The sequence below is a fragment of the Anolis carolinensis genome, unplaced genomic scaffold (assembly GCF_035594765.1).
Source record: "Anolis carolinensis isolate JA03-04 unplaced genomic scaffold, rAnoCar3.1.pri scaffold_15, whole genome shotgun sequence".
Classification (NCBI taxonomy): domain Eukaryota; kingdom Metazoa; phylum Chordata; class Lepidosauria; order Squamata; family Dactyloidae; genus Anolis; species Anolis carolinensis.
This window is the reverse complement of record NW_026943826.1, coordinates 8,816,657-8,842,490: the sequence shown is the minus strand read 5'-3', so window position 1 is coordinate 8,842,490 and position 25,834 is coordinate 8,816,657. Positions and strand designations below refer to the sequence as shown.

Sequence of the window (25,834 nt, the reverse complement as noted above, 5' to 3'; positions counted from 1 at the left end):
GCTCACGCTCTCGATTCATTATCCCGGCGGATGGCAGGTGTCTGGGATCAGTGAGCAATTGGTTTTGTCCTATGCAAGAGGGTGGGCAGAGGAGTTTGGAAATATAGACTCCACGCTTTGGCTGTAGAGGCTCTTAAAATTTGCCCAAAATGAAAATATAGCAGTTGCTAGCCAGAAGCAAGGGTTTTATGTACATAACTAGCTGTGCCCAGCCACGCGTTGCTGTGGCAAAGTGGTGGTGGTATTGGTTAAAAATTGTTCTGTAATTTTAATTTGACGTTATTTGTATTTTTAATTAATTTTATTGTAAGTTATCTTTTTATTTATTATATTTTATTATTTTCTTGTATTATTTTTAGTTATTTTCTGTTATTATAGTATTTTATTGTATTAATTTTTAGTGTTTTTTATTATTTTTTATTGGGTTGCTAAGAGACCAAGTTGGAGGAGCTTAGCCTCCTAACTGGCAGCAATTGGATATAAGCAATTATTCCTCTCTCTCTAATTAGGACTTTATTTTTCTTTTCTTTTTGTTGTATCAACCTAGAGCCGTGGATGATGGGTTGTGTTGTCAAATTTCGAGGTTGGAGGGCCTGTAGTTTTGTTGTTTTGTGGGTCGCCGTGATGCCATCACTCTTTTATATATATAGATATAATCTACCCAATGATAAGGAGCAAAGTGCAATGCTTCATCCTTTACTTTTGGAGTACTGGGCTCCTTGTATGTTATAATAATGATGATGATGATGATGATGATGATGTTGCACCCGATCAGGGGAAGTGTGATCCATTAATAATAATAATAATAAAACTTTATTTATATCCCGCCACCATCTCCCCACGGGGACTCGGGGCGGCTTACATGGGGCAGAGGCACAAACAACATAAGAACAAAATATAAGCAACACAATACAATCACAATATAAAAAGATAAAACAATAATACAATATATCAATATAAACAACAATACAAGATAAAAATTTCATTTAAAACACATAAATGGAAAGACCGTAATAAAAACAGGATAAATTATTAAAAACCCAAAATCCAATACAACAGCCAGCAGACTGTGGACTCATCTTGTTGTGTTTTTAATAATAATAATAATAATAATAATAATAATAATAATAATAATAATAATACTACATCACACAGTCCTAGACACTTGGGCAGTGTCTGATGTGTGATCTAGTACAACAGCCAGCAAAGTGTCTGCTGTGGACTCAACTTGTTGTGTTTCTAATAATAATAATAATAATAATAATACACTTGGGAAGTGTCGGACGTGTGATCCAATACAACAGCCAGCAGAGTGTCTGCTGTGGACTCAACTTGTTGTGTTTCTAATAATAATAATAATAATAATAATAATAATAATAATAATAATAATAATAATAATACACTTGGGAAGTGTCGGACGTGTGATCCAATACAACAGCCAGCAGAGTGTCTGCTGTGGACTCAACTTGTGTTTCTAATAATAATAATAATAATAATAATAATAATAATAATAATAATAATAATAATAATAATAATAATAATAATAATACACTTGGGAAGTGTCGGACGTGTGATCCAATACAACAGCCAGCAGAGTGTCTGCTGTGGACTCATCTTGTTGTGTTTCTAATAATAATAATAATAATAATAATAATAATAATAATAATAATAATAATAATACATCACACAGTCCTAGACACTTGGGAAGTGTCCAGCGTGTGATCCAATACAACAGTCAGCAGAGTGTCTGCCTTGGACTCATTGTGTTGTGTTTCAAATAGTAATAATAATTATTATTATTATTATTATTATTATTATTATTTACGAAATCCATCATATCTATCTTGTTTGCTGTGTCATACTATGTCGTTGTGTCAATAATAGTAATAATACATCACACAGTCCTAGACACTTGGGAAGTGCCTGACGTGTGATCCAATACAACAGCCAGCAGACTGTCTGCTGTGGACTCATCTTGTTGTGTTTCAAATAATAATAATAATAATAATAATAATAATAATAATAATAATAATAATAATAATAATAATAATAATACATCACACAGTCCTAGACACTTGGGAAGTGTCCAACGTGTGATCCAATACAACAGCCAGCAGACTGTCTGCTGTGGACTCATCTTGTTGTGTTTCTAATAATAATAATAATAATAATAATAATAATAATAATAATAATAATAATAATAATACATCACACAGTCCTAGACACTTGGGAAGTGTCCAACGTGTGATCCAATACAACAGCCAGCAGACTGTCTGCTGTGGACTCATCTTGTTGTGTTTCAAATAATAATAATGATAATAATACACTCAGTGCCCAGGTCATTTGAGAAGTGTAGTCTAGATGGAATGTCAGCTGGATTCAGTGGGTGCGGGTGAACTGCAACTCCCAAAATCAAGTCCCATCATCCATGGTCCATCCCCCTCCAAACATCGCCAGGGTATAGAGTGAATCATGGGGGCTCTGTGCCAAGTTTGGTCTTGATCAGTCACTGGTGGGGTTCGCAGTGGTCTCAGGAAGTGAGTGACGGTATTGCAAGTCCCATCATCCATGGTTTGTCATCCCAAGACACTTTCCTTTTGGATATTGTATTGTTGATGGTGATGGTTAAGCAATAATAATAATAATAATAATAATAATAATAATTATTATTATTATTATTATAATTATAATATTATTAATAATAATAATAATAAAGTGGGGTGAAATCTTCCTAAGTCAGTAATTTGCTCTTTTCGTTTCTCCTCCCCGGCTCCTCCTGCGACCACAGTGGATTTGAGCTCTGCCAGTGAAGATGACTTTGACAGCGAGGACAGCGAGCAGGAGCTGAAGGGTTACGCGTGTCGGCACTGCTTCACCACCAGTACGTACCACTATTACTTATATTTATTTATTTATTTATTAGTGACTTTTATATCGCACCCTTCTCACCCTGAAAGGGACTCAGGGCGGCTTACAAGTCTTATGTACATACAATATATTATATTATTAGCATAGCACGATACTAGCATTATATATTACTATATTGTACTATAACACTATATTGTAATATTATTAGTAATATTACATGTAATATAAATATACCATTATAATAGTGTATCATTATTATTATATTGTATTACATTATATGCATATACAGCATAAACGGGCCGGAAGAATGTTGGATAAGCAAATATCTTGGATAATAAGGAGATATTAAGGAAAAGCCTATTAAACATCAAATTAGGTTATAATTTTTACAAATTAATCACCAAAACATCATGTTATACAACAAATTTGACAGAAAAAGTAGTTCAATACCCAGTAAGGCTATGTAGTAATTACTGTATTTACGAACTTAGTACCAAAATATCATGATGTATTGAAAACATTGACTACAAAAATGTGTTGGATAATCCAGAACGTTGGATAAGTGAATGTTGGATAAGTGAGACTCTACTGTATTAGCCTATCCATTGCCCTTTTCCCCTTGCTGTATTTTCGTAGGTTTCCATCATCGTTTCTGTCACACCTGAGGTTAGCTTCACCTTGCTGTATACACCAAACTGCACACAGGTTGAAGTCTTTTCAGTTTATTAGAAAATAGAAGATAAAAAGTTCTTAAAAAGCAAAAGTAAAGTTCCAAAAGTGGGTTACAAAGTAAAGCCTAAGAGAATAAACTAGGAACTCACAGAGAATAAATAAAAGTCCCATTAGAGCATGACAAAGTCCCAGGAACACAAACAGATAGGCTGAAAAATAATCCAGGAAAACAAGAGCTTGCTTCTTGGTTGAACGAAAGTTGCTTTGACAAAGGTTTGTCTCCAAACACATTGCTTTGCAAAACATGAAAGCATTTCCCTGGCCTCTAACCTCCCTCTTGTTTGCGATTCTCACACTCCTCCGAACCCTGAATTCCAAGCGGTCAGCGCGATCTAAGGAGCCCATTTCATCAAGGTCAGCCTGCTCATTATTTTGCTGAGCCTCGTTATCAGATTGAGAACTGTCCTCTTTTTCTGAGTCAATTTGCACATGACTACTTTCAGTATCATCAACACCATCCCTTGCTGTGGGAAACTGAACTTGCACTCTCTGTTCCTCATCTTCCCAAGCAGGGAGATTCTGAACCTGATTCTGAACCTGAATCCCATCATCCTCATCAGAGTCACTCTGAGGTTCCAGCTGAGTCGCAACAGTTTCATTGCCATTCTTTGCCATTTTAGTATTTATTTCTCATACTGCTTTCCTCCTCCTAACCATAGCCTCCAAGGACTGGCACCACGGCGGGCGGGAAAACATCTTGCTGTGCACAGACTGCCGCATCCACTTCAAGAAGTACGGGGAGCTCCCGCCCATCGAGAAGCCGGTGGACCCTCCCCCTTTTATGTTTAAGCCTGTCAAAGAGGAAGATGACGGACTCAGCGGGAAGCATAGCATGAGGACACGGCGGAGTCGAGGCTCGGTAAGCTGACTACAATGTGTTGGTTGGAGTTGATACTCTATCCCAGTTTTAGGTACAATATGTTTACAAAGTGCAACGTGCTAAATATATATGTGTTTCGGCATATCAGTTTGGTCCAGATCCATTAGTGTTTGGGTTCACAGTGCTCTCTGGATGTGGGTGAACTACAACTCCCCCAAATCAAGGTGAATTTTCCCCAAAGACCTTCAGTTTTTTTGCTGGTCATGTGGACTCTGTGTGCCAAGTTTGGTCCAATTCCATCCTTGGTGGAGTTCAGAGTGTTCATTGATTGCAGGTGAACTATGTTCAGTTGCTGTGTGCCATATAAAAGAATTTAGGTTGTTGGAAAAGAATAGGAAAGGGTTAAGGGAGAGGCAGTGGGCGGGATCATGCAAATTCCACACTTATGGAGAGAGAAAAGAACCCTTTATTGTGTGTGTGTGCCAAATCCCAGGGTTCCTTTCTCTCTCCATTGGTGTAGAATTTGCATGATCTCGCCCACTGCCTCTCCCTTAACCCTTTCCTATTCTTTTCTATGACATATACAGGGTGTTTGAAAAAGAAGTCCCTAGTCACCATTTAATTTATACTTAAACTAATACACACACACACACACACACACACATACATACACACACAGTATATACTCGAGTATAAGCTGACCCGAATATAAGCCGAGGCACCTAATTTTACCACAAAAATTGGGAAAATTTATTGACTCGAGTATAAGACAAGGGTGGGAAATGCAGCAGTTACGGGTCAAAATGAAAAATAAAAATAGATCCTAATAAAATTGCATTATTTGAGGCATCAGTAGGTTAAATTATATATTAAATGTAATACAGTAGAGTCTCACTTATCCAAGCTAAACGGGCCGGCAGAAGCTTGGATAAGTGAATATGTTGGATAATAAGGAGGGATTAAGGAAAAGCCTATTAAACATCAAATTAGGTTATGATTATACAAATTAAGCACCAAAACATCATGTTATACAACAAATTTGACAGAAAAAAGTAGTTCAATACACAGTAATGTTATGTTGTAATTACTGTATTTATGAATTTAGCACCAAAATATCACGGTATATTGAAGACATTGACTACAAAAATGGCTTGGATAATCCAGAAGCTTGGATAAGCAAGGCTTGGATAAGTGAGACTCTACTGTATTACTAATAATATTACCATATAATGATATAGTACAATATAGTAATTTAATGCTCATGTTGTGCTATGGTAATAATATATTGTATGTTCATTTGATTTGTAAGCCGCTCCCCTTCAGGGTGAGAAGAGCGGGATATAAATGTAGTAAATAAATACATAAATAAATAAATATTTTTACATATTTATATAAAACTGTAATTTAAGGTAATTTATTTATTATTTATTTACAGTTTTTATATTCTGCCCTTCTCACCCCGAAGGGGACTCAGGGCACATTACAATGAACACATATATGGCAAACATTCAATGTCAACAGACAAACAACATATATAGACAGACACAGAGGCATTTAACATTTTTTTCCAGCTTCACAATTCCGGCCACAGGGGGAGCTGTTGCTTCACTGTCCAGTAGTAGCTGTACTTCCTCATTCCATTTTTGCTGGCAGTTTTATGATGTTGTAAATTAGTTAAATTAGCCTCCCGCATAAAGCGCACCTAAATTTCCCTAATTGACAGATGCAATTGTCTTTCAGGGCTGCATAGGTCAACAGCAAGCCGGGCTATTTAATGGTTGGGGGCTTAACTCGACCCGGGCTTCGAACTCATGACCTCTCGGTCAGTAGTGATTTATTGCAGCTGGTTACTAGCCAGCTGTGCCACAGCCCGGCCTTATTAAATAAGACTTTAATAAGATAAGACTGTCCAACTCTGAATACCTATATACTCAAGTATAAGCCGACCTGAATAGAAGCCGGCCAGGACCCTCACTCGAGTATAAGCCGAGGGCTGAAAAACTAGGCTTATACTCAAGTATATACAGTATATATATGCCATTGAAAAGAATAGGAAAGGGTTAAGGGAGAGGCTAGGGTTAGGGTTATATATATGGAGTTTCACTTCAAAAATGTACCTGTTCTGAGAAAATTACTTGTCCTGTCTTCCTCTTTAAACCAGCAGATGTCTGCACTACGAAGCGGTCGTAAAAAGCAGCCCAGCAGCCCTGATGGTCGAGCCTCACCGATCAACGAAGACATTCGATCCAGCGGCCGCAACTCTCCCAGTGCCGCCAGCACTTCGAGTAACGACAGCAAGGCCGACTCAGTGAAAAAGTCCACCAAAGTACGTTCTAGGAGATGCTCTGGTTACTATCTGGTAACTCCATGGTGGCTGGTTAAGGGGAAGTTTCACTTGGAAGGGTAGATGCGTCAACATTTGGGTTAAGTGTCCTTCAGCCCCTCCTGTCTTTTTAATGTGCAGCAGAAGATCAAAGAAGAGGCGTCGTCTCCACTCAAGAGTTCCAAGAGACAACGAGAAAAGGCAGCTTCCGACACCGAGGAGCCCGACAGGAGCAATGCCAAAAAAACCAAAACACAGGTATGTTCCCTTGATGTAATATTTTTGTCCGGGAAGCCAAGATGGGCCTTTCAGTCTCAAATAGCAAGAAGTGTCAGCTCTGTATTAACTTCCTGAACCATGAAGGTCTGTATATCTCTTTGGTATGGGAGGGACTATAGACAAAGTGATTGTACTGAGCATGTTCAGACTCAGGACTCCGTTTTGTATTCACCCACTTCTTTGCATCAGTGGAGGTGGATGCATGTATGTTTGGACTAATATAGTATGCTTAGGGACTTCAGTGAGTACAAGTATACTTAAAGACTATTGATTGAGAAGGATACTCTGTGTACTCAACACAGAGAAGCTACATCCTATCTGTAACTGAACTTCAATAGAAATAGGCCTGTATGGTGATTAATACATGATGTTTATGAGTAAAAAAGATACATTATTTTTCAAAGAAGACTTCTTTTAAATCTCTGAGCCCATACTTGAAACCAGCGGTTCTCAGCCTGTGGATCCCCAGATGTTTTGGCCTTCAAGTCCCAGAAATCCTAACAGCTGGTAAACTGGCCGGGATTTCTGAGAGTTGTAGGCCATAATTTATATTGGTTTAAATTATGATTGCGTTTTAATGTATGTCGATGTTGGGCTTGTCCCCATGGGAGCCGCCCCGAGTTGGGGAGATAGGGGCGGGATATAAAAATAAAGTATTATTATTAAAACACCTGGGGACCAACAGGTTGAGAACCACTGCTTTAAACTAATAGGTTTTTAAACAATTTTTGGGCAATTACAACTGCAATCTCAACGTTAAAGAAACATCCATCCTCTGCTAGCTAAATGTATTTTTTGTAGTGTCATGTCTAACTCCTTGGCAGTTCAAAGACATGGTTCGTCAGTCTAACAGCTGAGTTACCTGTGTGCCATTACATGAGTGCTTGTGAATATCACTTGTTGAAAGGCTTGACTTCTAACAAGGTCATGCATTGCATTGTAGTAGGTAGCCTGTGGTTTGCTCTCCTCCACACTTGCATGTTGTGGACTCCACTTTGTAGTCCCATTTCTTAAGGTTGGTTCTGCATCTCGTAGTGCTAGAGTGCAGTCTGTTCAGTTCCTTCTATGTCTGGGTTGTTGCATGTTTTCCGGGCTGTCTGGCCATGTCCCAGAAGTATTCTCTCCTGATGTTTTGCCCACATCTATGGCAGGCATCCTCAGAGGTTGTGTGGTATGAAGAAACTAAGCAAGGAAGGTTCAAATATATCTGTGGAAAGTCCAGGGTGAGAGAAGAACTCTTTGTCAGTTGGAGGCCAGCGTGAATGTTGTAGTTAATCACCTCAATTAGCATTGAATAGTTTCATCTCCTGGCTTCCTGCCTGGGGGCATCCTTGTTGAAGTGGGAATGATTGTATATAGAGTTGTTTAAATGTAATTGAGTCATGTGTGCAATGTGTGCTGAATATTGCATCATACACTGTGTGCTGCTTACTATACCAGTGTGTAAAGGGTTAAGCTTGGATTGCATCAGACAGCAGAGGATGAGATAAATAGCCTCTACTTCCTATCTCTGCCCCTTCCCGTGTGTGCCTGCGTGAGAGCTGTGTATTGTCTTGTGGATTTCCGTTCGTAAGTAAACATTTTGATAGAAAACTGAAGACTGCAGCGTTGTTATTCATCCAGAGCTTCCTAGTCAGAGACTTCTGGTGCGTGTGCCTAGCAAAGCCACTCTGATATTGGGTTATGGGCCCAGATGCACAGCTCTGATATCTTCCACGTTGCCAGCTGTCCTGAGGCCATGCTATGTCTGGGTTGTTGTATGTTTTCCGGGCTGTCTGGCCATGTTCTAGAAGTATTCTCTCCTGACGTTTTGCCCACATCTATGGCAGGCATCCTCAGAGGTTGTGAGGTATGAAGAAACTAAGCAAGGAAGGTTCATATATATCTGTGGAAAGTCCAGGGTGAGAGAAGAACTCTTTGTCAGTTGGAGGCCAGTGTGAATGTTGTAGTTAATAACCTCAATTAGCATTGAATAGTTTCATCTCCTAGCTTCCTGCCTGGGGGCATCCTTTGTTTAGAGTTGTTAGCTGCCCTTGGTTCCCATGTCTTTATTTACTGTTCTGATTTTTGAGTTTTTTAACACTGGTAGCCAGATTTTGTTCTATGTCTCTTTTCCTGAGAGTACCTCTTTCTCCCCGCACAGGAAATCAGCAGGCCCAATTCCCCGTCGGAGGGTGAAGGGGAAGGGGAAAGCTCCGACAGCCGGAGCGTGAACGACGAGGGCAGCAGCGATCCAAAAGACATCGACCAGGACAACCGGAGCACCTCGCCCAGCATCCCAAGCCCGCAAGACAACGAGAGTGACTCGGATTCCTCCGCGCAGCAACATGTGCTGCAGACCCCCAACGGTCCCGTCCCGCCCCCGGCTCCAGCGCTGCCTTTGCCTGTGCCGCTCCCGGCCACCTCAGCCGCCCCTTCCTCAGTTCTGCCCCACATCCCCACCTCTGTATCCCAGCCGCCCACCCAGCCGCAGACCCCGGTGCCGCCGCATTCCCACATCCAGCAGGCCCCCTCTCTTCATCCCCAGAGGCTGCCTTCGCCCCATCCGCCCCTGACGATCCCCGCAAGCCAGCTCCAGGTTCCCGCCGTCTCTCAGCCTCACCCGCAGCCCCCGCTGCACGGGCAGATCCCGGTCCTGCCGCACAATCTCCAAGCCCAGACTCTGCTGCCTCACGCGGTGCCCACCCCGCCGTTCCCGCTCCCCTCGCAGTCCTCCGCATCCTCCTCGTCGTCGTCTCAGTCTCAGGTCTCCCTGCAGCCACAGGCCACGTCCCTTCAGGTGCCACCCGCACAGCCGGCCCTGCAAGTGCCCTCCCCCATGCAGCAGCCCCCGCGGGAGCAGCCCCTTCCTCCTGCTCCCATGTCCATGCCCCACATCAAGCCGCCGCCCACCACCCCGATTCCGCAGCTCCCCACGCCGCCCTCCCACAAGCACCTTTCCGGCCCGTCACCGTTCTCCATGAACTCCAACCTGCCCCCGCCGCCGGCTCTGAAGCCTCTCAGTTCCCTCTCGACGCATCACCCGCCGTCGGCTCACCCGCCTCCTCTGCAGCTCATGCCACAGAGCCAGCCGCTCCAGCCTTCTCCCGCCCAGCCGCCCGTCCTGACGCAAAGCCAGAGCCTGCCTCCCTCCGCCGGCCTGCATCCGGTGCCGCCTCAGCCCCCCTTCTCCCAGCACCCCTTCGTCCCCGGGGGTCCCCCGCCGGTCACTCCCCCCTCTTGCCCGTCCACCTCCACGCCGCCTTCCGTGCCTCCGCCCGCCGTCTCCACGCCTGCGTCCTGCAGTGGGAACGTCCCTGCCGTCACCGCCTGCACGATACCACCCATTCAGATCAAAGAGGAGGCTCCGGACGAAGCGGAGGAACCGGAGAGCCCGCCTCCGCCGCCCAGGAGTCCATCGCCAGAGCCGACGGTCGTGGATACGCCAAGCCATGCCAGCCAGTCAGCAAGGTAAGGAAGAGGCGGACAGACCTGTGTGGTTTGCCTGACTGTTTCTGGGAACTTTATCTCAGACCAGCAATCTAGACACATAATAAAAGTGAAAATCTGTATGTGTATGCGACGTGAGCGGCCGCTGTTAACTCCAACTCCTGCCAACCTAGCAGTTCGAAAACATGCAAATGTGAGTAGATCAATAGGTACCGCTCTGGCGGGAAGGTAACGGTGCTCCATGCAGTCATGCCAATGGCCTTGGAGGTGTCTATGGACAACGCCGGCTCTTCAGCTTAGAAATGGAGATGAGCACCAACCCCAGAGTGTGAGTAGATCAATAGGTACAGCTCCGGCGGGAAGGTAATGGCTATCCCTGCAGTCATGCCTATGGCCACATGACCTTGGAGGTGTCTACGGACAATGCCGGCTCTTTGGCTTAGAAACGAGCCCAGCTCTTTGATCCGCTCCTCATGGGGCTTGTTCTCCAGACCCTTGATCATTTGAATCTATGGACAACACCGGCTCTTGGGCTTAGAAATGGAGATGAGCACCAACCCCCAGAGTCGGTCACGACTGGACTTAACGTCAGGGGAAAATCTTTACCTTTATGTGGCTGGGGTGCCCACTTTCACAGACAAGCTCCCACTTACACAAATGGCCCTCCCTTCAATGACATTGCAGGTTATAGCGAGCTACAAAGACAAATATCCACTATTTATTTTATTTATTTATTTACAGCATTTATATTCCGCCCTTCTCACCCCGAAGGGGACTCAGGGCGGATCACATTACACACATCAGGCAAACATTCAATGCCTTTTTCACATAGGACAAAGACAAACGACAAACATAGCTCCAAGCAGGCCTCGAACTTATGACCTCCTGGTCAGTGATTCATTGCTCTCCCGTCTGCGCCACAGCCACTATTACAGTAATACAGAAATCATTAAACCTAAATTTAGTTCAATGCATCAACATGAAAACAGATACGAAAGGCGTTGCTAAACAATCAAACAAAGGACTGTTACATTCACAGTAAAAACAATATTTTTCTCTTGAAGGATGAATTTACTCCTCTTGTCATAAACAATAAATGTTCTTTAGTTCTTTAATTGTTCCACATACACAAATTGAGTCCTCTTCTTATATATAATGATTGTTCTTGTTTCTTTATTATGGATAGTAGACCCCATACTATGTGTATGTGGAACAGTTAAAGAATTAAAGAACATTTATTGTTTATGAGAAGAGGAGTAAATTCATCCTTCAAGAGAAAAATTTTGTTTTTACTGTGAATGTAACAGTCCTTTGATTGTTTATCTGTTTTCATATTGATGTATTGAACTAAATTTAGGTTTAATGATTTCCGTATTATTGTAATAGTGGATACTTGTCTTTGTAGTTCCAGGGAACCCCTTTTCTTTTTAGGTTATAGCGAGCACTGTGAACATGTCTAAGAGCCCTGCCAATGTCCCCCCAAAACACCACACTGCCCACCACCCAAGTGAAGGCATTCATACGGGGACCATTTCATCCTAGATTCTCTGTTTCTCCTCCACCATGGACATCCCAGTGTTTCCTATTCTCTTCCTTGGTGTGAAATTTGCATGACCCCGCCCACTGCCTCTCCCATAACTATTTCCTACTCTTTTTCTATGGCACACAGCAAACAGGGGAATTGATCAGCAATTGAACACACTAGAGAGGTTCAATTTATGATTTATAGGAGTTGTAATTATTGGGATGTATAGTTCACCTGCAATCTAAGAGTACAGTAGAGTCTCACTTATCCAACACTCGCTTATCCAACGTTCTGGATTATCCAACACATTTTTGTAGTCAATGTTTTCAATATATCATGATATTTTGGTGCTAAATTAGTAAATACAGTAATTACTATGTAGCATTACTGTGTAATGAACTACTTTTTCTGTCAAATTTGTTGCATAACATGATGTTTTGGTGCTTAATTTGTAAAATCATAATCTAATTTGATGTTTAATAGGCTTTTTCTTAATCTCTCCTTATTATCTAACATATTCGCTTATCCAACGTTCTGTCGGCCCGTTTACGTTGGATAAGTGAGACTCTACTGTACTCTGAACTCCACCAGTGTTGGACCTGGAACTAACTTGACACATAGAACCCTCATGACCAACAAAAAATTTTGGAGGGATTTATAGGAGTTGTAGTTCACCTCCATCCAGAACCCAAACAGCGATGGATCTGGACCACACGTGGCATGCATACTCAATATGCCCAAATTTGACTACCGGTGGGTTTTGAGGGGAATTGGCCTGGACATTTTGGAGTTGTGGGTATTATTTATTGATTTATTCACCGTATTTATATTCCGCCCTTCTTTCTTATCCCGAAGGGGGCTCAGGGCGGATCACATTGTACACATAGAAGACAAACATTCAATGCCATATAAACATAGAACAGAGACAGAGACAGACGCAGAGGCAATTTAAACCTTCTCCAGCTTCCTGAGGGTATGCTCGATTCCGGCCACAGGGGGAGCCGCTGCTTCATCACCCACTGCGATGGCAACTTCCTCATTCCAACGGCGGCTGGATGATTTTTACGACTTCTTCTAACAACCTGGGTTGTTCTCAAATGCCTACTGATTTTGACCTGTTCTGCCTTTCAGGTTTTACAAGCACCTGGACCGCGGCTACAACTCCTGCGCCAGGACGGACCTGTACTTCATGCCGCTCGCGGGCTCCAAGCTGGCGAAGAAGCGCGAGGAGGCCATCGAGAAGGCCAAGAGGGAGGCAGAGCAGAAGGCAAGAGAAGAGAGGGAACGGGAAAAAGAGAAGGAAAAGGAGAGGGAGAGAGAGCGGGAGCGTGAGAGAGAAGCAGAAAGAGCGGCGGTAGGTTTGTCTGTCTCGCAAGCCGAGGGGAGATCGAGGCGGGTCCCAAGAAAAAGATCATTTTTGCCTGTTTCCCTGGGAGGGTTTCCCTGCTCCAGCAAAGAGCATAAACTTTGTGTTGTCAAAGGTTTTCATGGCTGGAATCACTGGGTTGTTGTGAGTTTTCCGGATTGGCTGAAAATGTATGAAATGACAACATTTTGGGTTGAGTGAATAATGCACAATATCTATAACAGGGGTCCCCAAACTAAGGCCCGGGGGCCGGATGCAGCCCTCCGAGGTCATTTACCTGGCCCCCGCCCTCAGTTTTATAATATAATACATTGTATATACATATAATATTGATAATAATATTATTATGTAATACAATATAACACTAATAATAATACCATATAATAATATTAATTATATATTCTATATTACATATAATATTACTAATAATATTACAGTATTGTGGTATAGTTCAATATAGTAATATATAATGCTAATAGTGTGCTATGCTAATAATATAATATATTGTATGTACATATAATATTGATAATAATATTATAATGTAATACAATATAACACTAATAATAATACCATATAATAATATTAATTATATATTCTATATTACATATAATATTACTAATAATATTACAGTATTGTGGTATAGTTCAATATAGTAATATATAATGCTAATATTGTGCTATGCTAATAATATAATATATTGTATGTACATATAATTTGTAAGCCACTCTGAGTCCCCTTTGGGGTGAGAAGGGTGTCATACAAATGTAGTAAATAAATGCAGTAAATAAATAAATAATAAATAAATACATTTTAGACTTAGGCTCGCCCAAAGTCTGAAATGACTTGAAGGCACACAACAACAACAACAACCCTAATTAACTTGACTATCTCATTGGCCAGAAGCAGGAGCACACTTCCCATTGAAATCCTGATCAATGTATGTGGTTAAAATTGTTTTTATTTTTAAATATTGTATTGTTCTTTCATTGTTCTTGTTGTTGTTTTTGCACTACAAATAAGACATGTGTAGTGTGCATTGGAATTTGTTTTTATTTCTTTTTCAAATGATAATCCGGCCCCTCAACAGTCTGAAGAATTGTGGACCGGCCCTCGGCTTAAAAAGTTTGAGGACCCCTGATATATAATAATGTTGAGCAAAGTGTATGTGTATATACACTTACAAATTCCCACAAATTATAATACAAATCAATATTCTAACAGCTCTATATTAGAGTATTTCTCATCAAAATAATAGCTTTCAAAATATCATCCCACAATGGTACAATTTCATGTTATAATCTTAACACCATATATTATTGAAGGACATAAAGAGACAACCAGTCAATATGTTTCCTGGAGTTGCGTGGAGTCTTTGGTCATTATCACTTGAAGTAAAGTTTTTCAGTCTCCAAAATAATAGTTTTTATGTTCAAAGGAATTCTTCTTTTGGTTTGCAATGCCAAGAAATGATACACGTTCAAAGGAATTCTTCGTGTAGATAGCAATGCCAGGAAATGATATACACACAACAAGGTCTCCCCGGGATGTTCCCCTTGTTTCGTTTTCACTTCCTCGGGTGTTGTGTTTTAATCAAGTTGTACTCAGTATGCTAAATAAAGGAGTAAAAATAACATACACAATAGAGATATGAAACTCCCATATTAGTAACGTTAATACTGAAAAACTCTACTTCAAGTGATAATGACCAAAGACTCCACGCAACTCCAGGAAACATATTGACTGGTTGTCTCTTTATGTCCTTCAATAATATATGGTGTTAAGATTATAACATGAAATTGTACCATTGTGGATGATATTTTGAAAGCTATTATTTTGATGAGAAATACTCTAATATAGAGCTGTTGGAATATTGATTTGTATTATAATTTGTGGGAATTTGTAAGTGTATATACACATACACTTTGCTCAACATTTTGGGTTGAACCACAGTCTTCTAATCTCCTCCAACCATTGTTATGATCAGTCGCATACTTCCAGTTTTGATTTTGCTTCAGATTGAATTGTTTACATTTTACATTAGCATTTTACATTAGCACTGGCTCATAAATGGCTGCCTCCTTCATAGGAATCCTTTCATAATACGGCCAGCATGGAGCACTTAATGTCATAGGTTTCTAAGTGCACCTTGGCTCCGGATCTCTCACATTTCTTCCATGTATTCTCCAGAAAATATATTTTTTTCCTGCTGGATGACTGAGGCGGTTATCTCCTACCGTGTTTCCCCGAAAATAAGACAGTGCCTTATATTAATTTTTGCTCCCAAAGATGCACTAGGTCTTATTTTCAGGGGATGTCTTATTTTTCCATGAAGAAGAATTCACATTTATTATTGAACAAAAAATGAACATTTATTATATACTGTACAGTAGTTGTCATCACAAACCAGCATAACCAGACAAACTGTGAATCCTATCAAGAATTTCTTGTTACTACCAATATTTCCATGTACAACACTCTATCGTGCGTACATTTACCGATCCTATATGTTCTGGTGTTCTGCTCGGCGGGCATGCTTCCAAACAAAAACTTTGCTAGGTCTTACTTTCGGGGGAGGCCTTATATTTAGCAATTCAGCAAAAACTCTACTAGGTCTTATTTTTTGGGGATGTCTTATTTTAGGGGAAACAGGGTAGTATGAAAAGGGATTGCATGAGAGAGTTTGAGCCATGTGTTTCAACTGGTAGCAAAAAGAATTGTGACTAAACACCCCTCCTTTTTTGAATCGCAGAAAGCGCCCAGTTCCTCCCACGAAGGCCGCCTTGGGGAATCCCAGCTGAGTGGGCCCGCTCACATGCGACCGTCCTTCGAACCGCCTCCCACCACGATCGCCGCCGTGCCCCCTTACATCGGCCCCGACACGCCGGCCCTACGGACTCTCAGCGAGTACGCCCGCCCCCACGTCATGTCCCCCACCAACCGCAACCACCCCTTCTTTGTCCCGCTCAACCCCACCGACCCGCTTTTGGCCTACCACATGCCCGGCCTTTACAACGTGGACCCCACCATCCGGGAGCGGGAGCTGCGCGAACGGGAGATCCGGGAGCGGGAGATCCGGGAGCGGGAGCTGCGGGAGAGGATGAAGCCGGGCTTCGAGGTGAAGCCGCCGGAGCTGGACGCCCTGCACCCGGCCACCAACCCCATGGAGCACTTTGCCCGCCACGGCGCCCTCACCATCCCGCCCACGGCAGGCCCGCACCCCTTTGCTTCCTTCCACCCGGGGCTGAACCCCCTGGAACGGGAGAGACTCGCTCTGGCCGGACCCCAGTTGCGGCCTGATATGAGCTATCCGGACAGACTGGCCGCCGAGCGGATCCACGCCGAGCGGATGGCCTCGCTCACCAACGACCCCTTGGCCAGGCTCCAGATGTTCAACGTGACGCCCCATCACCACCAACATTCACACATACATTCGCATCTACACCTCCATCAGCAGGACCCGCTGCATCAAGGTGAGTCGGGGCCAAAGTGTTACCTGTGCATACCTTCCTTGGTGCCGTCCTCTTTCTCTAGATCAGGGGTCCCCAAACTAAGGCCCGGGGGCCGGATGCGGCCCTCCAAGGTAATTTACCTGGCCCCCGCCCTCATTTATAATATAATATTTTTATATCAGTTTAAATAATATAATATATTGTATATACATATAATATTGATAATAATATTATCATTTTATACAATATAATACTAACAATAATATCATATAATAATATTAAGTATATGTTATATATTACATATAATATCACAGTATAGTGGTATAGTTCAATATAGTATAATGCTAATATTGTGCTATGCTAATAATATAATATATTGCATGTACATACAACTGCTCTGAGTTCCCTTCGGGGTGAGAAGGGTGGGATATAAATGTAGTAAATGAATAAATAAATAATTTTGGACTTAGGCTCGCCCAAAGTCTGAAATGACTTGAAGACACACAACAACAACAACAACAATCCTAATTAACCTGACTATCTCATTGGCCAAAAGCAGGCCCACACTTCCTATTGAAATCCTGATAGGTTTATGTTAGTTAAAATTATTTTCATATTTAAATATTGTATTGTTCTTTCATTGTTATTGTTCTTTTGCACTACAAATAAGATATGTGCAGCGTGCATAGGAATTTGTTCGTTTTTTCCCCCCAAATGATAATTGGGCCCCTCAACAGTCCGAAGGATTGTGGTCCGGCCCTCGGCTTTAAAAGTTTGAGGACCCCTGCTCTAGATCTACTCATGAGAGTCTTAAGATGATAGAACAGAGCTTAGAGCAGTGGTTCTCAACCTGTGAACCCAGGTGTTTTGGCCTACAACTCCCAGAAATCCCAGCCATCATCTTTCATCTTTATTTATAATCCACCTCCATCTCCCCGAAGGGACTCGGAGCGGTTTACATGGGGACCAAGCCCAAGAATCAAGAGATAAAAACAGAACACAATAACAGCATATATAATTAAAACAACGAAATAAACATTTATAAACTACATCAGCGGGTGTCAGAAGAAAAGGTGAAAGTATTGCAAGGGAAGGCAGTCATGTGCCTTTTCATTGTTTCTCACTTTAAAAACAGAATAATATAATATACTAGCTGTGCCCAGCCACGCGTTGCTGTGGCGAAGTATGGTGGTATGGGAAATAAAGTATTGAGGAATTGGTGGTAGTTAAGGTCAAGGGTAAAGGTTTAAGGTTTTACCTTACATTAAGTCCATTATAAATGGGTTATATAGCTGTGTGAAAGGGCCTTGAGTCTACACTGCCATATAATCCAGTTAAAATCAGATAATCTGTATTTTATAGGCAGTGTAGAAGAGGCCTAAGTGAGGCCTAACTCTGCCTGTCCCCTGGGCTGAGTGGGTTGCTAGGAGACCCAAGTGGGCAGAGCTTAGCGTTCTAACTGGCAGCAATTGGATAAAAACAATTATTCCTCTCCCTCTAATTAGGACTTAATTTTTCTTTTCTTTTTGTTGTATGAACGTAGAGGCATGGATGAGGGGTTGTGCTGCCAAGTTTAGTGTTTCTGGGATGTGTAGTTTTGTTGTTTTGTCCTAGGCCGAAATTTCATTACGCTTTTATATATATAGATACGTTTAGCACAGTAATATATAATGGTGTCTTTTCGAGAGCTAGAAAATGTGTCATTTGTTAAAAACTTACAGCTAGTTTACGAGCTGTTAGGATTTCTCAGAGTTGAAGGCCAAAACATCTGGGGACCCACAGGTTGAGAACCACTGGCTTAGAATAACATTAGATATGGGGAGAGTTTTTCAATCTTTTCAATCTCAAGTCAAAGGAGAAAAATATTGGGTCAGAGAGAGAGAGAGAGAGAGAGAGAATATGTATGTATGTATGTGTGTGTATGTGTGTGTGTATATATATACACACACACACATACATACAGTAGAGTCTCACTTATCCAACACTCGGTTATCCAACGTTTTGGATTATCCAATGCATTTTTGTAGTCAATGTTTTCAATACATCGTGATATTTTGGTGCTAAATTCGTAAATACAGTAATTGCTACGTAGCATTACTGCGTATTGAACTACTTTTTCTGTCAAATTTGTTATTAAACATAATGTTTTGGTGCTTAATTTGTAAAATCATAACTCAAGTTGATGTTTAATAGGCTTTTCCTTAATCCCTCCTTATTATCCAACATATTCGCTTATCCAACATTCTGCCGGCCCGTTTATGTTGGATAAGTGAGACTCTACTGTATTATTATTTTATTGTATGACACAGTAAACAAGATAGATATGCTGATAATATATTATTATATTATATTATATTATATTATATTATATATTATTATAGATATAGATAGATATATTTCGTTTCACAAAATCACAAGTCGAACCCTTCCCAAGTGTCTAGGACTGTGTGATGTATTTTCGCATGATGCGCACAGATCCCAGTCAGGTGGCCTTTTGCAGTTGGCAAATAATAATAATTATTATTATTATTATTATTATTATTATAACTATTATTATTATATTGTATGACACAGCAAACAAGATAGACATGCTGGATTTCGTTTCACAAAATCACAAGTCGAACCCTTCCCAAGTGTCTAGGACTGTGTGATGTGTTTTCGCATGATGTGCACAGATCCCAGTCAGGTGGCCTTTTGCAGTTGGCAAATTATTATTATTATTATTATTATTATTATTATTATTATTATTATTATTATTATTATTATTATTATTATTATATTGTATGACACAGCAAACAAGATAGACATGCTGGATTTCGTATCACAAAACCACAAGTTAAACACTTCCCAAGTGTCTAGGACTGTGTGATGTATTTTCGGATGATGTGTGCAGATCCAAGTAGGGTGTCCTTTTGCAGTTGGCAAATTATTATTTATTTATTTATTTATTTATTTCCATCATTTCTGTCCCGCCCTTCTCACCTGAAGGGACTCCGGGCGGCTTACAAAACTGGCAGAATTCGATGCCAATACACAACAATACAAAAGAATAAAAACATAAGCAGTTAAATACAGATTTTAAACAATACAAAATACTTGAGCCATTCATCCACAAAACCTTGTACATAACCTGGAATTATGTCCTTATGCATTATGCAACCTTATGCATATTGTACAATTAAAACATTGAATCACTGGCTTAGAACAACATTAGATATGGGGACAGTGCCTGTTTTTCTATCTTTATTTACCTCAAGTCAAAGGAGAAAAATATTGGGTCAGAATGAGTGTGTGTGTGTGTGTGTGTATATATATTCCTCCTTATTATCCAACATATTTGCTTATCCAAGCTTCTGCCGGCCCATTTAGCTTGGATAAGTGAGACTCTACTGTGTGTGTGTATGTGTGTGTGTATGTATGTATGTATATGTATATATATATATATATATATACACACACACACACACACACACACACACACACACACACATACACACACACAGTAGAGTCTCACTTATCCAAGCTAAATGGGCCGGCAGAAATTTGGATAAGCAAATATGTTGGATAATAAGGAGGAATTAAGGAAAAGCCTATTAAACCTCAAATTAGGTTATGATTTACAAATTAAGCACCAAAACATCATGTTATACAACAAATTTGACAGAAAAAGTAGTTCAATACACAGTAATGCTATATAGTAAATACTGTATTTGCGAATTTAGCACCAAAATATCACGGTGTATTGAAAACATTGACTACAAAAATGGCTTGGATAATCCAGAACCTTGGATAAGCGAGTCTTGGATAAGTGAGACTCTACTGTATAAATAAAGGTCTTAAGACAATTACTTGTGGTTTTAGTGAGGCAAACCATCTACCCTGCCTAAGGATGCTCCTTCTCCTAGCTCTGGATTAACTCCTACATTTGCCAAAGATCATTCTTGCTGTGATTTTTCTGGCCATGTTCCAGAAGCATTCTCTCCTGATGTTTCGCCCACATCTATGGCAGGCATCCTCAGAGGTTGTGAGGACTGCTGATTTTGTAGGAAGTTCTCCTTGGGGTTGGAGCTTTGCAAGACTGGGTCACCCAGTCTGTGTGTTTTTTAAGATACTACAGTATCTACATTAGCTTAGACCTGCTATGAATTTCCAGTACATATTCTGTTCCAAAGATAATTTTGTAGACAATAGGCCGCGGTGGCGGCGCGGGTTAAACCGCTAAGCTGCAGAACTTGCTGACCGGAAGGTCGGTGGTTCGAACCCGCGGGACGGAGTGAGCTCCCGTTGTTAGCTCCAGCTTCTGCCAACCTAGTAGTTCGAAAACATGCAAATGTGAGTAGATCAATAGGTACTGCTTTGGCGGGAAGGTAACGGCGCTCCATGCAGTCATGCCAATGGCCACATGACCTTGGAGGTATCTACGGACAACTCCAGTTCTTAAGCTTAGAAATGGAGATGAGCACCAACCCCCAGAGTGTGAGTAGATCAATAGGTACTGCTCTGGCGGGAAGGTAATGGCACTCCGTGCAGTCATGCTGGCCACACGACTAGGAGGTGTCTATGGACAATGCTGGCTCTTAAGCTTAGAAATGGAGATGAGCACCAAACCACAGAGTATGAGTAGATCAATAGGTAGATCAATGAGTAGATCAATGGCGGGAAGGTAACGGCGCTCCATGCAGTCATGCCGGCCACACGACTAGGAGGTGTCTATGGACAATGCCGGCTCTTCAGCTTAGAAATGGAGATGAGCACCAAACCACAGAGTATGAGTAGATCAATAGGTAGATCAATGAGTAGACCAATAGTATGAGTAGATCAGTGGCGGGAAGGTAACGGCGCTCCATGCAGTTATGCCAATGGCCACATGACCCTGGAGGTGTCTACGGACAACACTGGCTCTTAAGCTTAGAAATGGAGATGAGCATCAAACCACAGAGTATGAGTAGATCAATGAGTAGATCAATAGTATGAGTAGATCAATGGCGGGAAGGAAACGGCGCTCCATGCAGTCATGCCAACCACATGACTAGGAGGTATCTATGGACAATGCCGGCTCTTAAGCTTAGAAATGGAGATGAGCACCAAACCACAGAGTATGAGTAGATCAATGAGTAAACCAATAGTATGAGTAGATCAATGGCAGGAAGGAAACGGTGCTCCATGCAGTCATGCCGGCCACACGACTAGGAGGTGTCTATGGACAACGCTGGCTCTTAACCTTAGAAATGGAGATGAGCACCAACCTACAGAGTCAGACTCAACTAGATTTAATGTGAAGCCTTGACATTAGGTTGGAGGCATTTGATGGCCCTTTTAACCTTTATCTTGACAAAGGTGACACAAAAGTACGCCCAACAATGAGACCAATGTGTTTGCATTTCTCTTCTCCTTTTGGCCATACGTGTTCTCACAGCAAGCTCGGGAACAAAAGCCTTCTCCCTAGTACAGAGCGTGCTGTCCCTTTAACGTACTAAACTGCAGATGTACTTTTTTGAGCAAGCAGATAGCAGAGGAAAATGATTTGGTGTTTAAAAATAGATGGGAGCTCTGCTCGCCGGGCGAGGCAGAGAATGGCAAGCGCTGCCTTAGGAAGGCTGGCTCTCTGTGTTGTTTTAGCTGGGTTTGTCTATATGTAACATCTGAAAACATGCCATGGGTTTTGCTGTATGGCATGTCTTTCCACACAGAAAAGGGTTGGGCAAATTATAGTCATCATTGGGTTGCTGTGAGTTTTTCGGACTGTATGGGCCATGTTCCAGAAGCATTCTCTCCTGACATTTCGCCCACATCTATGGCAGGCATCCTCAGTGGTTGTGAGGTCTGTTGCAAACAAGGCCGGTGGGGCTTATATATCTGTGGAATAATGTCCAGGGTGAGAGAAATAGCTCTTGTCTATTATTATTATTATTATTATTATTATTATTATTATTATTATTATTATTATTATTATTATTATTATTATTATTAGACACAGCAAACAAGATAGATATGCCGGATTTCGCTTCACAAAATCACAAGTCGAACACTTCCCAAGTGTCTAGGACTGTGATTATCCATGCAATGTTTTGTTGTGCCAGCTGTCAGCTCTAGTTTGTAGTGCAGTTTTCTTGTACTGATTCTTGGTCTGCTGTGCTTTGAGGAGTTTCTGATTTTTTACTTCAATCAAAATTATTATTTTATTATGACACAGCAACCAAGATAGACATGCTGGATTTCGTATCACAAAATCACAAGTCGAACACTTCCCAAGTGTCTAGGACTGTGTGATGTATTTTCGGATGATGTGTGCAGTTCCCAGTCGGGTGGCCTTTTGCAGTTGGCAGATCGTAATTTAGTCAATGCCTATTGTTTCCAAATGCCGGCTGAGATCTTTTGGCACGGCACCCAATGTGCCCATCACCACCGGGACCACCTGTACTGGTTTCTGCCAGAGTCTTTGAAGTTCAATCTTGAGGTCCTGATAACGGCTGAGTTTTCGTGTTGTTTTTCGTCAATGCGACTGTCACCTGGGATGGCGACATCAATGATCCAAACCTTTTTCTTTTCCACAACTGTGATGTCTGGTGTGTTGTGTTCCAGAACTTTGTCAGTCTGGATTCGGAAATCCCACAGTATCTTTGCGTGTTCATTTTCCAATATTTTTGCAGGTTTGTGATCCCACCAGTTCTTTGCTGCTGGCAGGTGGTACTTGAGGCATAAGTTCCAATGAATCATTTGGGCCACATAGTTGTGCTTCTGTTTGTAGTCTGTCTGTGCGATTTTCTTACAGCAGCTGAGGAGATGATCAGTGGTTTCGTCGGTTTCCTTGCATAGTCTGCATTTTGGGTCATCAGCTGATTTTTCGATCTTGGCCTGAATTGCCTTTGTCCTGATGGCTTGCTCCTGGGCTGCAAGGATCAGGCCTTCTGTCTCCTTCTTCAGGGTCCCATTCGTGAGCCAGAGCCAGGTCTTCTCCTTGTCAGCTTTTCCTTCAGTTTTGTCAAGGAACTTCCCATGCGATGTTTTGTTGTGCCAGCTGTCAGCTCTAGTTTGTAGTGCAGTTTTCTTGTACTGGTTTTTTATCTGCTGTGCTTTGAGGAGTTTCTGATTTTTGACTTCAATCAAAGCAGGTTCTTCACTTTGCTTTGCATATTCTGCCAGGGCATGTTGTTGTTGTTGTTGTTGTTGTTGTTGTTGTTGTTGTTGTTGTTATTATTATTATTATTATTATTATTATTATTATTGGGATCTGCACGCATTATTTGCCAATACATCACATAGTCCTAGACACTTGGGAAGTGTCCGACGTGTGATCCAATACAACAGCCAGCAGAGTGTCTGCTGTGGACTCAACTTGTTGTGTTTCTAATAATAATAATAATAATAATAATGGTAATCGGCACTCTGGGTGCTGTGCCAAAAGATCTCAGCGGCATTTGTAAACAATAAACATTGACAAAATTACGATCCGTCAACTGCAAAAAGCCACCTTGCTGGGATCTGAAAATACATAAGGTAAAGGTAAAGGTTTTCCCCTGACGTTAAGTCCAGTCGTGACCGACTCTGCGGGTTGGTGCTCATCTCCATTTCTAAGCCGAAGAGCCAGCATTGTCCGTAGACACCTCCAAGGTCATGTGGCCGGCATGACTGCATGGAGCACCGTTACCTTCCCACAGAGCCGTACGTATTGATCTACTCATACTCTGTGGTTTGGTGCTCATCTCCATTTCTAAGCTTAAGAGCCGGCGTTGTCCATAGACACATCCTAGTCGTGTTGCCAGCATGACTGCATGGAGCGCCGTTACCTTCCCGCCAAAGCAGTACCTATTGATCTACTCACATTTGCATGTTTTCGAACTGCTAGGTTTTCAGGAAAATACATTACACAGTCCTAAACACTTGGGAAGTGTTGCGACTTGTGATTCTGTGATACGAAATCCAGCATATAGATCTCATTTGCTGTGTCAAACTGTATCAATAATAACAACAACTTTATTTTTGCATCCCGCCTCCACCTCGGCAAGGGAACTCGGGGTGGCTCACAAGACAATTAAAATATAAATGACATAAAAATGTAAACAGAACAAAACAACAAAATTATAACAATAAATGATAACATCCGCGAGAAGATGGAAGCGGAGAGCTGTGATATTAATGCCAATAACAAAATCCAAATTTAAAATTTACTATGGACAAGCCATTAGTTTTACTTACCTTTGCCCCCGCTTAAACCTTACTTTAAGGGAATAATTAATTTTAATTTTAATCTTTTTATTCTGTATTTGCACAAATACCTAGGAGTGGGTTGGCAGACTAGTAGGCCGGGATGCTTTGTATCTATACATGGTTTTACTGTATGTATGGGTAAGTGTGTACGCTTTGTATGTTTCATATGTTTTGATATGGTCAAAATTGACTAATCAGTAAAGCGTTGTTGTTGTTGTTGTTGTTGTAATAATATAATACTTTATTTTTATATCCCACTCCCATCTCCCCCACGGGGACTCGGCTCTCATGGGAACATATAATAAATAGTCATACATTAAAACCAATATAAACAATATAAACAGCCTAAAACAGGATAAAACAGCATATCAGAGTAATGAGCATAGTGCAGTATATATGTGCATAGGGCAGTAACCAAACACAGATTCTGTTATCTTCATGGGTGGGTGGGCTCGTTGCAGCAATAAAGGATAGTTTGGTAAATGAAGTGCGTGATGATAAAGATATGTGTTGTTTTCATGCTTTGTCTTTTGCGCTGAAATCTAAGTCATGCTGCTAGATGAATGGTAAATGGCTTGCTCTTGTTCTCCGCCCGCGTGCTCCTTTCTGCCTCCCTGACGCGCACATTCAACCGCTGTTTTTCTCTCCCCTTTTGTTTCAACTCTCAAAGACTGTCTGGCAACCCGATGTCACTGCAGGCACTACAGGCAGAGAAGTAGGCTCCGCGGTTGGAGGGGGGACATAGGCTTCTGATAATTGCCCGTTATGCTCAGCATTGCGCAAGTCGTAATGCTGCTTTTGAGCCCTGAACGAAGCAAGTGGTTTTCTAAAGCGG

At 41.5% G+C, this 25,834-nt stretch overlaps 1 protein-coding gene across 12 annotated transcripts in view; it reads left to right on the top strand.

The window, feature by feature from the left end:
* Nucleotides 1-25,834, top strand: part of rere (arginine-glutamic acid dipeptide repeats) — a 384,137-nt gene that overhangs the window by 347,315 nt on the left and 10,988 nt on the right. For 4 of the 12 annotated variants that reach the window (XM_062965659.1, XM_062965667.1, XM_062965660.1 and 1 more), the window contains 8 exons: nt 2,789-2,881; nt 4,260-4,459; nt 6,582-6,746; nt 6,885-7,001; nt 9,166-10,472; nt 13,108-13,330; nt 16,092-16,812; nt 25,670-25,714. In XM_062965659.1, coding sequence (XP_062821729.1) covers nt 2,789-2,881; nt 4,260-4,459; nt 6,582-6,746; nt 6,885-7,001; nt 9,166-10,472; nt 13,108-13,330; nt 16,092-16,812; nt 25,670-25,714 — 2,871 coding nt within the window. The remainder of the gene's footprint in view (nt 1-2,788; nt 2,882-4,259; nt 4,460-6,581; nt 6,747-6,884; nt 7,002-9,165; nt 10,473-13,107; nt 13,331-16,091; nt 16,813-25,669; nt 25,715-25,834) is intronic. The other 8 variants (XM_062965665.1, XM_062965668.1, XM_062965666.1 and 5 more) reach the window with 7 other exon arrangements.